The sequence below is a fragment of the Pantherophis guttatus genome, chromosome 4 (genome assembly GCF_059756535.1).
Source record: "Pantherophis guttatus breed Tessera chromosome 4, ASM5975653v1, whole genome shotgun sequence".
In the NCBI taxonomy this organism is placed as follows: Eukaryota; Metazoa; Chordata; class Lepidosauria; order Squamata; family Colubridae; genus Pantherophis; species Pantherophis guttatus.
This window is the reverse complement of record NC_142066.1, coordinates 23,505,436-23,522,149: the sequence shown is the minus strand read 5'-3', so window position 1 is coordinate 23,522,149 and position 16,714 is coordinate 23,505,436. Positions and strand designations below refer to the sequence as shown.

The 16,714-nt window shown below is 41.5% G+C and overlaps 1 protein-coding gene across 1 annotated transcript; it reads right to left on the bottom strand.

Annotated features, from left to right (window-relative positions):
- Window positions 1-214: 214 nt before the first annotated feature.
- LOC117662272 (C-type lectin APL-like) lies at window positions 215-15,181 on the bottom strand. Its single transcript, XM_087893515.1, has 6 exons — window positions 15,166-15,181; window positions 14,295-14,435; window positions 11,428-11,519; window positions 10,094-10,234; window positions 3,492-3,669; window positions 215-495 (listed from the first exon to the last, which is right to left on the bottom strand). The coding sequence occupies exons 1-6, from the start codon at window positions 15,179-15,181 to the stop codon at window positions 428-430; spliced, it is 636 nt and encodes a 211-aa protein (XP_087749641.1). The 3' UTR covers window positions 215-427.
- Window positions 15,182-16,714: the final 1,533 nt, after the last annotated feature.

Sequence of the window (16,714 nt, the reverse complement as noted above, 5' to 3'; positions counted from 1 at the left end):
GAAATAAGTGAAATGATTCAGAGAACTGTTCATGTCCTTGCCGTATAAATTATTTTGTTCCTTAATTATTCCATTAATTGATACCACTCCCCTGAAAGGAGTTTTGGGAAACATGTTTGGATGATCAAGACTCAAAGAAGGTGTAAAGATAATTGAGTATTTTATTATTTTAATTATTCGGGAACTTTCCCAAAGAATCTGAGATGTAAGTAACTGTCAGCACAGAACATAAAACTGCCTTCCCAGAGTTTTCTGTTAAAATTTCTTATGCAAACACAAGACCAGAAATTCTTTATACCAGATATTATGAGTTATATTGAGCATGATCGGTATGAATCGTGTCTAAAAGAATGTCTCTTCAAAAATGAGGGCCTGTTCTGTTCTTCTGCATGCAAACCTCTCATCTTTTGAAATCAGTGTCTCTTCCCTACAATTCATGCTTGCAGATGTAAGCATTCAGTTTGTGACATGCGGTGTTGTTCCATTTAGTGAAATCTATGAAGAATAAAAACAAGCAGTGATTAAAGAATGGAATATGTTTAGCCAGCCAGCCTTTAGGACTCAACAGAGCATGGCATGATTAACCCAAAATGGACAGATGCTCCCTCAAAAGCAAAAAGGAACTCTACCCCCAGTAGTTTGTAATCTTTTGTAAACAGAGTTGGACAAAAACCTTGCAGATCATCTAGTCCAGAGGTATCAAACTCAATTTCATTGAGGGCCACATCAGGGTGTGGTTGACCTCACGGGGCTAGAGAGGTGTGGCCGACTGGATGGGTGTGGCCTTGATAGTACAGTGGTCTAAGCACCCTGTTATTAACACAGCTGCCTGCAATTTACTGCTGGTTCAAATCTCACCAGGCTCAAGGTTGACTCAGCCTTCCATCCTTTCTAAGGTAGGTGAAATGAGGACCCAGTTTGTGGGGGCAATAAGCTGACTTTGTATAAATATACAAAAGTATGAAGGCTATTGCTTAGCGCATTGTAAGCCGCCCTGAGTCTCCGGAGAAGGGCGGCATATAAATCAAATTTAAAAAAAAAACTGGGTGGGAATGGCCAGTTTGATGCCAGTCATTGGGTGTGGCTGACTGGCTGGACATGGACAACTGGGTGGGCATGGCCAGTTTGATTCCACTCCCCAAACTCCTGGCATGTTTCCTCTTTGCACTGGTAGACTGGGCCAAAACCACTCTGGCCTGATGTTTCCTCTTCACATTGGATAGACCAGGCCAAAGCGACATGGACCAGCCCCTTACATTTTCCAGGATGGCCCCTTGGGCCAGATCAACCATATCACAGGCCTGACCTTGTGAACACAGATCTGCCTAAACACAAGCAGACCTTGTGTTCGACACCCCTAATCTAGTCCAACTCCCTGTCCAAGCACAAGACCCTAAACCAGTGGTTCTCAACCTGTGGGTGGGGACCCCTTTGGGAGTCGAATGACCCTTTCCCAGGAGTCACCTAAGACCATCGGAAAACACATATTTTCAATGGTTTTAGGAATAATTTTATTATTGGAGGTCACCACAACATGAGGAATTGTATTAAAGGGTCGCAGCATTAGGAAGGTTGAGAACCACTGCCCTGAACCATTCTAGACAGATGGCTGCCCAAACTCTTCTTAAGAAACTCCAGTATTATTACACCTGCAACTTCTGAAAAGATGCTATTCCACCGATTATTTTGTTCTCACTCCAGGAAATTTCTCCTTGGTTAGATCTTTCTCTTCATCCATTACTTCTTGTCTTGCCCTCTGGTGCTTTAGAAAATAGGTTGCTTCCCTCTTCTTTGTGACAGCTTCTCAAATATTGGAAGACTGCTATCATGTCATCCCTAATCCTCTTTGTTATTTAGATGGTCCCAGTTCCTGCAATAGTTTATCATATGTTTTAGCTTCCAGACCCCAATCATCTTTGTTGCTTTTCTCTGCACTCTTTCTAGAGTCTCAATATCTTTTTTGTACTGTGATGACCAGAACTGGATGCAATTTTCCACGTATATCCTGTCTTGTTCTCAATCAAGGTTCATGGATTCTGCTGGACACTCAAACTAATATTCTGTTCCAGTTTTAGTTGCTTAATTCTAAAATGGAAATAATCTGAATCAATGCCATTATGTATGGTCAACTTAAGCTTCCTGTCAAAAAGGAGTTCCTTGGTATTACTTAATTTAAAAAATACCCCTGCCACTGCAAGTAAGGTGATTGTTCCTCTTCTCCATATCTAGTGGCCCTGTTCCAGATTAGGCCATTATAGGTTCACAGCAAAATAAATAAAATAACAATCTATCATAGAGGGACTAATAATTTCAGTTTAGCCATTTACATTCAGGTAGCAAGAGGTGGATGACGGAGTTACACTCTCTGACCTTGGAGAGAGCCAAGCAAACAGTTTGTTCCAAAGAAGCTGCAGGTCAACTAATGTATGTTGTTCTTCATATTTCTCTCTTCCTAAAGAACAGGAATCTCCAAACTTAGCAACTTTAAGATTTGTGGATTTCAACTCCCCAAATTCCTTCCTGGGAAAATCTGGGAGTTAAAGTCCACAAGTTTTAAAGTTGCCAAGTTTGGGGACCCCTGCTAAAATATAAAAAGGAAGGTCTCAATTCTGGTGTCAACTCGTGAAGCATCCCTGGCCTGCTCTTGAGTTGTCATAGGCAATGGGGATGGGAAACCGACAAAGCAGCTGGCAGCCAGTCAGGAGTGCATTCCAGGCATATCTTTCTCAAGGCTGTCTCCCAGCGTTACCCACAGTGGCCTAAGGGGAGTGGTCTCTACAATACGTGAAATTGCTCCGTTGGCAAATGTGATTGATGACACACCCTGGGGGGAGAGGGGAAATAGGGTCATGATTGGGGCCATAAATTACGTGGGGTCAGAGCTTCATGTCGGCAAGTTCATTTGGGAACATGCCGACATGAAGTTCCTAATAAATAACTGGATTTCTTTTGAAGCATGGCTCGAGGCTCATGATTTAATTAGGGCATCTGTCAGAACCCTGGCATCTGGTCGAAATAAATTCTATTGCTTTTCTTTTAGTTTCAAATCCCTTAGCTATGTGTGGTAGAAAACTGGACTTGGGAAGGGTGGGAGATCTAACCAATAGCTCCTGGAGCATAGGTTTAACTAATTCCAGGAGCTATTACTTGAATTCTCAAGTTGCATAAAGACTTAATATGGTTTGCTTGGGTTTTTTTTAAAAAAACTTAAACCATGTAAACCAGGCCACTGTGGCCTGTTCAACAAACCACATTAAAACAAATCATAACTTAGCATCATCATCACAGTGAGCCATTGACAGATCAGGCTGATTGTTGGGAATTAAGATTTAGACTTGTTTCTCTATTATTTGCCCTGAAGATCTGCTGTGACTGGTATACATGTATTCCAAGAACAAGTGTTCACCACTACGCAGGTATTTCAGGTGAGGGCAAGGAATGTTACTGAACAGGAGAGTGTTGCCTGCTGACCATAGGTTGAAAATTTTCACCTTTACGATCTCTGATGGGTGCTTCTTCATATTGATGAGAGGACTCTTTTGAAACATTGGCTCCATGTATGGGACGGACCAACTCAACACAATATTCTTTTGTTCTCAAGTTGGGTTTTCCCAACATCCACGCCTTGTAGTTGTAGGTGGATTCGTCAGACCATCTCCATTTTCCATTCTGCGTGGTGAAAAGAGCAAAAAGAAAAATGCAACAGGTTCAAACCTGAATAAAGCTTTGGCTCCAGATTGGTCTCCAAGGGCTTTGAAATAAAAGTTGGAAAAACCAAGAAAAGCAGGGGAAGAAATAGGGAGATCCCAAAGATGTTTTTTCAAAGGGCAGCTGGACTTTCTTTGTTTTTCCTTGAAATTTTTTTACTTCTCATCCAAGAAGCTTCTTCAGTTCAGTCAGAACTACAGTCAGAACTGAAGAAGCTTCTTGGATGAGAAGCGAAATGTCTTCAAGAAAAAACAAAGATACTCCACTTGCCTTTTGACAAAGCACCTTTGGGACAACCATGACCCGGATGACTGAAACTCTCCATGGGTGATCCCTATGAAAAGACCACTGAAAGAAAAGAGAAAGCTAAAGAGCAGAAAAGTAAAAGAAAATGAGAATCTAGAAAAGCCCATTTTTACCCTGTTTCCCCCAAAATAAGATATGATAATAAGCCCAATCGGGTTTTTGAACACATGGCAATAAGGCCAAGCACTTATTTCAGGGTTCAAAAAAATATAAGACAGGATCTTATTTTCAGGGAGACACAGCATGATTTGGATTCTAGACTTTCTTGGCAATCGATGCCTTATCTCTGGCATTACAATAAGGATCAAGGAAAGTAAAGGAAGGGGCAGCCATCTTGCAGGCCTTACATTGTGTTACCATTGACTAGTCCAGTTAATTTTTATTTGTACCTGCCTTTATTATTTTTTAAACAACCCAAGGCAAGACAGTGAACATATCCAACATATCTTCCTCCTATTTTTTCCACAACAATCTAGTGAGGTGGGTTGGGCTGAGAGGGATTGACTGGCCCAAGTTACCCAGATGGCTTTCATGGCTAAGGCAGGACTTGCACTCATGGCCTTCTGCTTTCTAGCCTGTTGCTTTAACCACTAGACCAAACTAGCTCTTCAGTTGATGAAATGGCAAAGCTTCAAATAGAGCTTTAGGGTACACAAGATTTCTTATATCCTCTGAGCAGGCTTGGGCAGAAGCATCACATATTTCCAATTTAAACAACCCTGTACAATCCTTCCTGAGGTAGAGATTGCAACCAGCAACTAGAGGACACCAGAAAAGGGAGATTCTGACTTGGCTACCAAAATGTACCAAGGGAGGGGAGAACTCAGGAATATTTCTGGAGAATAAATATCTTCTCCAAAGGATGAGTTTTGTTCCCACATTTGAAGCCCCATTGAAAGTTTCATCAATTATATGTCTCCCAGAGTTCTAACTAGAAGCACAGATGACTCAGGATACTACAAAAAAATATTTTTGGAGAATTGGAAGTTTGGAATTTCTGGAGATTGCAGTCTCAACACATTCCTACAGCTTGTTGAAAATTACTGGAGATTGTCTTATCTCTTGTAGGAAAATAAACCTGAGATAGAAATTCTTTGCAGCCTTTCACCAGTAAATAATTACCTAGTGATGCTAATTTTACATAGATGAGAAGGTGGATCGAAGCTAATGTCTCAAAGAAGAAACAGAGTAAGCAATAGGAGGAGAGGAAAGAGGATATTTGGAACAATTATTTTGATACAGTATGTGCTTTGAAGTGAAAAATCAAATTGAAAGTAATCTAAGCCAAGAGTGTACGGCAGCAGCCGAAAAAGCCAATGCAAAGCTAGGCTGCATTAATACAGGAATAGAATCAAGATCACGTGAAGTTCTAGTGGCACTTTACAAAGCCTTAGTAAGACCACACTTGGAATACTGCATCTTGTTCTTTCTAGAGGGATTCAACTTGAACCAAGACTGGCATGCCTTTTTGTGGGAAGGCACAGATAAAAAACATAGGTATTTTCAGCGACATATTATTAGAGGCTCACTATATAAAACTTGGCAACAAATTAGAAAACAACACTACAATAAAATCCCGCGATGGCTATCGACTATGGAAGCTTTAATCTACCCAAACACCATGGAAATAGACAAGATGAGGAGCTACCAGGAATTATTGAATAGTGAAAGGAACTTATATATGAGACAAGAGCTGGAAAACCGAGGCATAGTTATTGAATGGTGGCCTTACCTCCAAATAGAGTCAAGATATATGGCAGACAGGACACAATATGGATTTCAAATGGAACCAAACGAATTGGATAAAATATTAAAAAGTACGGACGAGAAAATGATAACTAAAATTTACAGATACTTAATAAAGTACAAATTAGAGGAGGAAACGGTGAAAGAAAATATGATAACCTGGGCAAGAAATATAGGGCACAGCATAGAACTGGATAAATGGGATAAGTTATGGACAGAAAACTACAAACTGACACTATCGATACCATATAAAGAAAATCTTTACAAGATGTTCTACAGATGGCATTTCCCACCAGCACGTTTGGCTTAAATGTTCCCAAATATGTCTCCAATGTGCTGGAAATGCAAATCACAAAAGGAGTCATATTACCACATCTGGTGGTCCTGCAGAAGAGCGCAACATTATTGGCAGGAAATCAGGAAAATGATTGAAGAAATAACCAAACAGAAGGTCGAAATGAAACTGGAGTTTTTTTTTATTTGGAATGACCACACCACAATATAACAAAGAAATGAAGTATCTTATTATTCACATCTTAACAGCGGCACGTATAACATATGCTCAAAACTGAAAATCCAAATTATTACCGACAGAAGAAAAAATAATTTCAAAAATAACAGAATGTGCAGAAATGGACAGACTTACAAAAGAATTGCAAGAGAAGGATGATACCGATTACTATTTAGTGTGGCAAAGGTGGTACTCCTGGTTAGAGGGAAAGATAGGACCAACAAATAATACAGTTTGTCAATCTAACCAAGAAACATAGACAAATATGTAAGAAGCAAAATAGAATGAGGATGTAGATAAAAACTTAGAAGGATTTCTAGAAAGTTATAAGATGTAGTTGATATTTTTGTAAAAAGGAAACCTTGGATATGTATGTATGTCTAAACAAGTAAACATTTGAAATAGATATGTACAGAAAAGAATAGACGAAATAGAAAATAACCACCAATGCAACAGCTTTTAGAAGTCAGTCAGTGGACTGAGTTAGTGTTGGTCTGTTTTTTCTTTCGTATTGTTTTAATGTATCTATGTTTGTATGTATTTTTTGTTTTGTGTTTACCTTAATAATTATTATTTTTTTAAAGGAATACTGCATCTTGTTCTGGTCACCATGATATAAAAAAAAAGACGTTGAGACTCTGGAAAGAATGCAGAGAAGAGCAACAAGAATAGTTAGGGAGCTGGAGGGTAAAACATACAATGGACGGTTACAGGAATTGGGTATGTCTAGTCTAATGAATATAGGGATGCAGTGGCTCACTGGCTAAGATGCTGAGCTTGTCAATCAAAAGGTCGGCAGTTCAGCAGCTCAAATCCCTAGTGCTGCATAACGGGGTGAGCTCCCATTACTTGTCCCAGCTTCTGTCAACCTAGCACTTTGAAAGCACATAAAAAATGCAAGTAGAAAAATAGAGACCACCTTTGGTGGGAAGGTAACAGCGTTCTGTGCATCTTTGGCATTTAGTCATGCCGGCCACATGACCACGGAGACGTCTTCGGACAGCACTGGCTCTTCGGCTTTGAAACGGAGATGAGCACCGCCCCCCTAGAGTCAGGAACGACTAGCACATATGTGCGAGGGGAACCTTTTCCTTTACTTAGTCTAATGAAAAAGCTAGGGGGAGACATGATAACAGTATTCCAATATTTGAGGGGCTCCTAAAAAGAGGGTCAAACTATCTTCCAAAGTACCAAAAGGCAAGACAAGAAATAATGGATGGAAATTAACCAAGGAGAGAAGCAACCTAGAATTAAGGAAAAATTTCCTAATGGTAAGAACTATCAAGCAATGGAACAACTTGCCTTCAGAAGTTATGGTGGCTCCATCACTGGAGGCTTTCAAAAAGAGACTGGATAATCATTTCACTAAAATAGTATAGGGTCTATAGTATAGTATAGGAGATTGATGTAGAACACCTTCAACATCCCTTCCAAGGTCGATTATTCTATGTTCTAAGGAGAGGGAATGTTTATGTAAAGAACATGAAGAATACATAGACACAGACCTGAACACAGAGAACAGCACTGATGAGAAGAATGAAGAGGCTTGCCAGCAGTGTGAGCATCAAAACAAGTGATGAGCGACTCAGCTGCAGGAAATGAAGAGTCGTCCCAAATCTTATAAGTCTTCCATCAATGTTTTGGAGACAGAAGTAGCCCAAGTGGCCAAAAAGCAGGATGCCAATAAAGAGGCCAGCAAGCAGCTTCAAGGCTGTGCTGAGAAGAAGATGAAGGAAGTTAGCCTGTAAGTGGAAGATGAAAGTCATAATGATGACAGCAATATGGCTTCCATGGAATTCCCAAGATGAAATGGTTTGGAATTGGGAAAGGATCAGGAAAAAGCCCAATTCAGCTGAGCTTTGTGAATGCCAAGAAGGTCATAAAACACATTTTCTCACAAAGTAGGCCCACAGATAAATCAGGGTGAAGAAAACAATCATGGATGGTGGACTCTCTGGGGATTATTCATTCCTCTGAGCTTTACATCCCAGTCTATTGGTCTCCATGTCATCTGTAGTTCAACTCCCATCCTCCCCAGCCAGAATGCCCAACCTAAGAAGGTAGCAGAAATGTATTCACTTTGAATCCATTTAAATGCTAATATTTTCATTTTTTAAAATAAATCAGTGAAGGTCACAACATTCTTTATTACAGTCAAAGAACAGAATAAGGTGAAAGTCACATTTAAGAATAACAGAGTTGGAAGAGATCTTGGAGGTTTTCTTGTCCAATTCCCTGCTCAGGCAGGAAACCCTATACCGTTTTGGACAAATGGCTGTCCAGTCTCTTCTTTAAAACCTTCAGTGTTGCAGCACCCACAACTTCTGGAGGCAAGGATGTATAGGGAAAAGTCATCACACTAGCCATAAAACATTATATTGGAAAAATCAGTTACAAAAACACTAAAGCTGTGAATATTCTGGGTGAACCTGAAAAAAATGATCCCACAGTTTTGATAGAGCACTTTTTGCTCAGACAGAAGCTTGGAAAATATTAGGCAATTTTAATGAATAACAAAAAAAAAAAGTTTCATAGAAAATGCTTCAAATAAGTACACACTTCTTCTGAATTATTTTCAAATCATGCATCACCCTAAAAATATATCAAGAAAGGTGTGTGCAAAATGCATTGTTAGAAGATATATGCCTGCATTTCCATGGAGAAATTTTAAAACTATTTGCAAACTGATTCCAAAAAGGACAGATCATATTTGAAGAACTGTACAATTGGGAATGCAGAGAACTATATATAGTTTGCTCCTAAGAACCTAAAACTATACACCAGAAATGCATGAAAAAACATGGAGAGAAAAGATGAAGTATTAATAGATGAAATAAGAAGAAGGAATACTCAGAAAACTATGGCATGACAAACAACAGAAAAACAAAGACTTCTGAATTATCATCAAGATTCTATCCTTCACTGGTGGAAGGAATTCTGAAGTTCTCCACAATCCCTCATTCTATGTCATAGGAATAGGGATATTCTTTATTAGCCAAGTGTGATTGGACACACAAGAATTTGTCTCCATTGCATAAGTTCTCAACATACATACAAACAGCAAAGTGATAAGCCATAGATCATAAATCATAAGATACCAATAGGAGAAGGTAGTAGGAGAGATGAGAAGATGAAGAAAGAAAATAAGAAAGAGGAGAAAATGAGAAGGACAATAGCAATGCAGGCTTCTACATGGGTATCGGGTAAATATCTTTAGACATAAGACAATGCTGTGGGAATTAGGTATTTAGTAGAGTGATGGCATGGGGAAAAAACTACCTTTGTGTCTAGTTGTTTTGGTGGGCAATACCCTATAGCAGCATCCTGAGGGGAGAAGTTGAAAGGTTTATGTCCAGGTCTGTAGATATTTTCTCAGCTCTCTTTCTGGCTCATGTAATATAAAGGCTTTCTATGGAAAACAGGCTGGTTGCAATTATTTTTTCTGTAGTCCTAACTATCCATTGAAGTCTGTACCTATCCAGTTTGATTGCTGTGCCAAAACAGACAGTTATTGAGGTATGAATGACAGGCGCAATAATTCCTATGTAGAACTCAGAGAATTTCTGTCATCACTCAGAAGGTGGCAATCTTGGCCAACATTGTCAGACCTGATTAATCCCAGGCTGCCAACAGGGAATTACAGGGCTATAGTCTTGATTGAAATATACTAGATATATTTTCATATTACCAAGAAAGCTCCATTGATTGGACTCCATGGAATAATGAACTCAACTCAAAGGAGACTACTTTTTAATTACATGTCATGCAAAGTATAAAGTATTAGAAGACACGGGTTCAGCAGAATAATACAGAGCTTCTTACATGTCTAATGTCATGCAATCCAATCCATACATTGCTGGGTTGAGTCTGGTAGGATATGATGTGATTAGCCACTACAAGAGACTCTGCAAGAGTGAGAATGGATGCCAAATGGGTTCCACGATGGTAACTCTGGCACTCAATCTGGATAACACAAAGGAAAAAAAGTCTTTGAGTGGTACTGTCTCCTTCTTCTGCATCTGGCTAGCTAGTGGCATGGCCAGGATCAATGCAACATGGACAAGAGTCATAAAGTGACACTAGAACTACATGGAATCATGATGTTTTGATTCAAATATCCCTCCTGAGCTGCAAGACAATGCAACGCTGTCTCAGACTAAGCTGTTGAGTTTATCCAGCCCTTTCTACTTTCCCACCTCCCAAGTCTTAAGTTTCATATATTCATGAATAGTCATATCTGGTAGAGGACCAAACTAACATTAGGCATAGTTAGGTAATGGCCTGAGGTGAAGCTATTGGAAGGTAAAGTTCTCTGGATTTTCTCTTGAAGAGTTTCTATCTTACTGACTTAGTGTCAAGTAGAAGTAACCAGGATCAGGAGTCAAGTTCAAGGCACTAAAAGTTTATTATATGTTACTTATATACAATTATCTGATCTATTAATGGTAAAGCAAATTAGTACTAGATAAGAGTCAATGGAATTCATAGGAGGGCTGGACTTTTTTTTTTTTAATTTGATTTATATGCCTCCCTTCTCCGGAGACTCAGGGCGGCTTACAATGCGTTAAGCAATAGCCTTCATACTTTTTGTATATTTTTATACAAAGTCAGCTTATTGCCCCCACAATCTGGGTCCTCATTTTACCTACCTTAGAAAGGATGGAAGGCTGAGTCAACCTTGAGCCTGGTGAGATTTGAACTTGCAGTAATTGCAGACAGCTGATGTTAATAACTGTTAATAACAGTGTTTTAGTCTGCCGCGCCAACAGGCTCTTGGATCTCTTGTGACTATATCAGGATTCCAAACTGATTAAACATTTGACCCCACCTTCAGGTTATCTCCTACATCTAGCATAATAAGGTTTACTTGTGGTTAACCTCAACACTTTTCTGCATCCTGCAATGTTTTTATGTTGTAAGATACTCACAACTGTTGGATACGAGATGGGTGGCAAGTAAATTTTATAAATAAATAAATAAAACTCTCACAGTTGTCTGATCCTGGATGTGAAGGGAGATATAGTTTTATGTATTGTCCAACTGTTTGCCTGACTAACTTCCATATAGAGAAACAAGGGGAAGGCATCAGTTAGCAAAAAGATGGACTTGACCAACTCAGGTAAATGCCAGCTCTCATATTCAGAACTTCCTCTTACCTCAGCTTCTTCCCATGTCTTCTTGGCCTCAAAATATCCATAGCAGTTGCCCTGGTACTGTAGCCACTCTCTGGCACAGGTGTCAGCGTTAACTATATGAGTGGGATAGATAAATAGGAAGGACCGAGAATGGAAACAGAAGGGGAATAATCTACTACTCAACCAAAAGATCGTGCAACATATATGTCTAATTTATTTGTTCAGATTGTTGGCTAATCTAGATCAACAGCCTTTATATCAACCTTAACCCTTTGTAGGTTTCAACTCCCTCAGCCAGTTTAGAGGAAATGCTGCATAAAACAGAAACCATTAAACATGTTCTTTTGTAAGTATGCACAAAGTTGTATTTTAGTCATGTGTTCTTAATTAGGAAGTGTTTATTCATATTTTGCAAACTCAAGTCAGGAAACCAAGGATGTGTAGTACTGTATAACTGAATATCATTACTACAAATTGAAGATTTACTTTAAGAAGAATAATGCAGTTATTCAAATGAGCAGTTCTCTTTTGAAATACATTTGGATAATACATTTCCATAGCTTTGTTTGCTCTAATATAAAGAATGTCACACCCTGAGCAATGTTATAGGTTTGGGAATGAAGGAAGCAGTGCTACCTAAAATAATATATAATAACTCACCTCCAAAGAAAGGGCAGGAAAGCAGAAAGCTGACCAGGAAGGCACTCAGATAAATAAATAATCCCATTTTCTAAGTTCATCTGAAAATACCAAATAGTGATAGAGCCAAATCAACAGCAGGATCTTCAGCAGAAACATCTATGCACAGATTCAAACTTGCTCTGTATTTGCAATTTTCAAGACTTAATATTGCACGTTACTTTGCACTGATAGGTTTTCAGCCAAGTAAATTAATTTGTATATAAAGCTCAGTGTTACATTAAACTGTGGTTTATTTGAATTGATGGTAAAGACACAGAATTTGGTTTATCTTACAGGCGAAACCATGAATCTTGTAACCATAACCTGATATTCCAGGTCTCTGTGGTGACAGAAGACTCCACAATTTCTTAGCACATTGTTATTTTTAAGATAAGAGGAGAACATTATTAAACATATGAAGGAACAATAATTATTAATTTTTGGGCTTGCATGAATATCTGACACCTCCAAATCAATTCAGATAGTTTTGGAACACTGAACGTATTTGTCAGATTGAATGGGCCTAAATAGGTCCAAATTAATTTAGGTGATGTGGATATTGCACATGTGATTTAATGCTCCAAATCAAATCGCATTCAGAAGTTCAAATTAGATGGATTTTTCATAAGTCTGAACATATGGGTGGAATTTGATTTTATTTGCATTGAATTTGATGAGGGATATCACTGTCACCACCACTACCACCATAATATTTATGGTTGTTATTACTACTCTTGAGAAAAAAAATCTTAATGTTAAGCTCTTTCTCAGCTGGAAGGCCACCAGATTCAAACAAAATCAGTGCTTCAACACTGATATGTGATCTGATAGTACTTGAGTTACAACAGTAATTTGGACTGGGATTGACCTCACTAAGTGGTGCAATGATACAGAGTGATGTCATTGACTTCATTGACTTAGCTACAGCAATCCAGAAAGTTCTGTTCATCTGGTAATTGCAAGATGCACAGGTCCTTAAGTGGGAAGCAAAGGTAGTCCCAGGTAAGGAGTGCAGGGATGCCACACAGGTGTGGGAGAAGCCCATGTGACTTGGGAGAGGAGATGCTATGGTGAGATAAGATCAACACAAGCTCAGAAAGGCCAGAGAAGGAGGGTAATGATGGGTACATGCATGTGCGTGAGTATAGGGAGACTTGGCAAGGAAGGCTTGCCTAAAAGAGTGCAGAGAAGAGCAACAAAGAAGATTAGGGGGCTACAGGCTAAAACATACAAAGAACAATTATAGGAATTGGGTATATAGTGTGGTAAAAGGAAGGATTAGGAATGACATGTTAGCAGTGTTCCAATATCTCAGAGGCTGCCACAAAGAAGAGGGAGTCAAGCTATTCTCCAAAGCACCTGAGGGCAAGACAAAAAGCTATGGGTGGAAACTAATCAAGGAGAGAAGCAATTTAGAACTAAGGAGAAATTTACTGACAGTTAGAATAATTAATCAGTGGAACAACTTGCCTCCAGAAATTGTGGGTGCTCCAGTACTGAAGATTTTGAAGAAGAGATTGGACAATCATTTGTCTGAAATGGTATATGGCTTCCTGTCTGAGTAGAGGGTTGGACTAGAAGACCTCCAAGGTCCCTTCCAACTCTGTTATTCTGTTAAGGCTCTTATGAGTGTCTAGATGTGTGAAAGTACAGGCGGGCTTGGGAAAGAGAGCACTGAGGGTGAAAGAAAGCAAAGGGGGAAAGGAGGGTGTGATATGTGCAAGCAGGCAAAAGGCAGAAGAAGGGAGGTCTGAACAGGCGAGGAAAAAAAAAAAACAGGAAGGAGACTTACCACAATGACTTGCAACCTTTTTTGCCAGTTTCCTATTGACTTTGCTTAAAGGAAACTGATAAGGTCACAAATACAATTACATGGTCATAGGAAGCTCCAACTGGTCACAAGTAGAAGCTGGTGCCAAGTAACCAAATTTTGTTTGAGTGTCCACAGGGGTATTGCAATGACTGGAACTTTGAAGACCAAACCTAAGTTCCTTTGGCCAGCATCATAACTTCCAACAACCACTAAAGTGAAATGCTCATAAGTTGAGGACTCCTTAAAAACCATCTGTCAACATCCAAGACAGTGCACCGTTTCAGAGTTGCCACACACATGTAGGGAGAAGGGAATGCATGGGGCCACAGATGGGTGTTGGGTGATGGGACTCATGCTGGGAGAGGAGCCAGGAAAGCAAGCCAGCTGCAATTGCCATCCAGGTCTGAAGAGTATTTGCTGGAGCCAACCAGAGAGTAACCGGGTAACCTGGGTTCCACCGGGTTGATGGAACCTGGCCCAAAAAGTGCTTGCTGGAGCCAACCAGGGAGCAGCTGGGCTGCAGAAAAAGTACTTGCTGGAGCCAGCCAGGAACAACCAGGAACAGGACGGGTAGAGCCAGCTGGCTAGTAGAAGCCAGTAATGCTGGCTAGAAACCTTTTTACTCTATTGTTCACCACGTGCCAAGCTGAGACTCCAGTAAAGAGACCCGTTCTACTCACAGTGTGGCCTCTTCTTTTGCTGGCTTGGTTTGGAACCGTGACATTCTCGCCCTCTTTCTTTTGCCTTTTGAGCTGTTAGTGCTTCCGGCCTGCTCGGAGGGAGCAGATCAGTGGTGGGTTGCTCCCGGTTCTATAGAACCGGTAGTAAAACCGGCGGGAGGCTCTGCCCACCAACCCCAACCTAATCAGAAGGCTTCTGTGCATGGCCCTGTTGCGAACCAGTAGTAAAGGTAAGTAGAATCCACCCCTGGAGCAGATGATCATTGGCCGCTGCGTGCTGATTCTGGTTGGTTTTGCGGAATCAGCTGTTTGTCAGGGTGACTTGCTGATTCTGGGGGCAGCTGCATGTTGGTGCCAACCAGTGAGGTGGCCGAAGAATTGGCAAGGGAGACTGACATGGGACTGGCAGAGGGGGCTGCATTGGAAGGTCCAGCAGCACAGGCTGCTGGAGACTGGTGGGAAAATTCCACAGCTGCTGCTGGGACTGGGACTCAACTACCAGGAGGCGGCCCTGACTATCAGCTGTCTTAGGTCAAGGGGTCTCTCTAGACTATTGGCAGCTGCAGCCATGGGCCAGGGTCCTACCACACCTGAGGGCCATATATGACAGGGACCCCACCAGATTGGTGCTATTTGTATGCCAGGTCATTAGTCACATGAACTGCTATGCACACCTATACCCCAGCCAGTGGGCCATAGAGGATGCAGTGACAGTGGCCCTGAATGAGGAAGCAGTAGACTGGGTAGCGGATCTGTACAGTGCCAATACTTGGGAGTTGGGAGATGTCAACCTGCTGCTGGAAGCTTTACAGTGCCATTTCGAGGATGTGACCTGGACCCAGAGGGCTGAAGGGGAGCTGATGGAATTAACTCAGGGACCTCTCCAGATGTTGGACTATATATGGGAGTTCCGCTGGCTTGCCAGCAAATTACGGCATTGGCTGGAACAGCTTCTGGTTCATCGATTCAAAGCAGGGCTTGATTGAGGCCTGTGGCAGGCCTGTGCATAACATGGCCTGCCCCCTCAGCTAAATGAGTGGTACTGGGCGACCGTAGATGCTGAGTTGAGGGAGTTTTGCCCCAAGAGGGCCCTGGGACCTAGGCCAGGTAGGTTCCCTAAGTGGCAGTTGACCATCGAATGCACAGCTCCACCTGTGGGGGGGTGGTTGGAGCCCCAAATTGGCCTCCTCATCTGTCTATGTTGTGCTTTAGATGCGGTCAGCCCAGCCATCAGGTAGCTGAGTCCCAGCCCCCACACCAAAGGGGAAGAACGAAGACTGTGGACCAGGGAAAACTGAGAAAACCCTAGGAAGATTCCTGAAAAATCCAGGGCAGCCCACCAAATGGGTGGGGCCCTGCTATCCCGACTAGACAAGGAAATCCTCGCCGAGGCAGAGCAGCTGCAGGTCCTAGATGACAGCGATGATGAGGAGGACCAAGATCCAGTGGTAAGTACCCCCATCTGATCTTTTGTGGTCCCAAGGTGTCTCACAGTCCCTGGAAGCAGGGCTCATGGAGTGTTTGAGGCATTGGTTGACTGTCTGATTAGCTTGTCAGCAGTCAATGAGCTGGGGGTTACAACACGGTAGTTGCCAAGTCACTGCAGTTCAAGCAGGTAGACAGGTCCCTGTTGGGAGGAGCCACCACCACCCACATCACAGAGCCTGCAAGGTTGGAGATGGGTATGCACTGGGAGATGATCCGCTTCGTGGTCGTACCAAAAATGACTGAAGCTGTGATCCTGGGCTTGGACAAATGGGGCACAAGAATATGGTGAGAAGGTGGGTATAGGAGGCTGAGGATAGTCTGGGGCCCTTTCCCTCCACCACACGAACATGTCTGTAGGGAGACAACCTGTGCTGGAGGGCCAGTGCATCAGAGAACTGGGAGACTCCCATACTCCTTGGAGTATGCTGATCTAGCAGCAACTGGGCTCAAAGAGTGCTTGCTGGAACTGGGCTAAGCAAAAAAGTGCTTGTTGGAGCCAGCCAGGGAGCAAGTAGGAACAGGAGAGCGGAGCATGCTGAGTCCATATAGCCAGCTGGCTAGCAGAAGCCAGTAATGCTGACTAGAAACCCTTTTACTCTATTGTTCACCACGTGCCAAGCTGAGACTTCACTAAAGAGACCCATTC

Excerpts from the sequence above, each read along its gene's own strand:
- LOC117662272 (XM_087893515.1), bottom strand. Across the intron at positions 3,670-10,093 it reads GATTGCATGACATTAGACAT|AATGGAAAATGGAGATGGTC; the intron begins GTAAGAAGCTCT and ends TTCACCACGCAG. Across the intron at positions 496-3,491 it reads ACCCATCAGAGATCGTAAAG|ATTTCACTAAATGGAACAAC; the intron begins GTGAAAATTTTC and ends TATTCTTCATAG.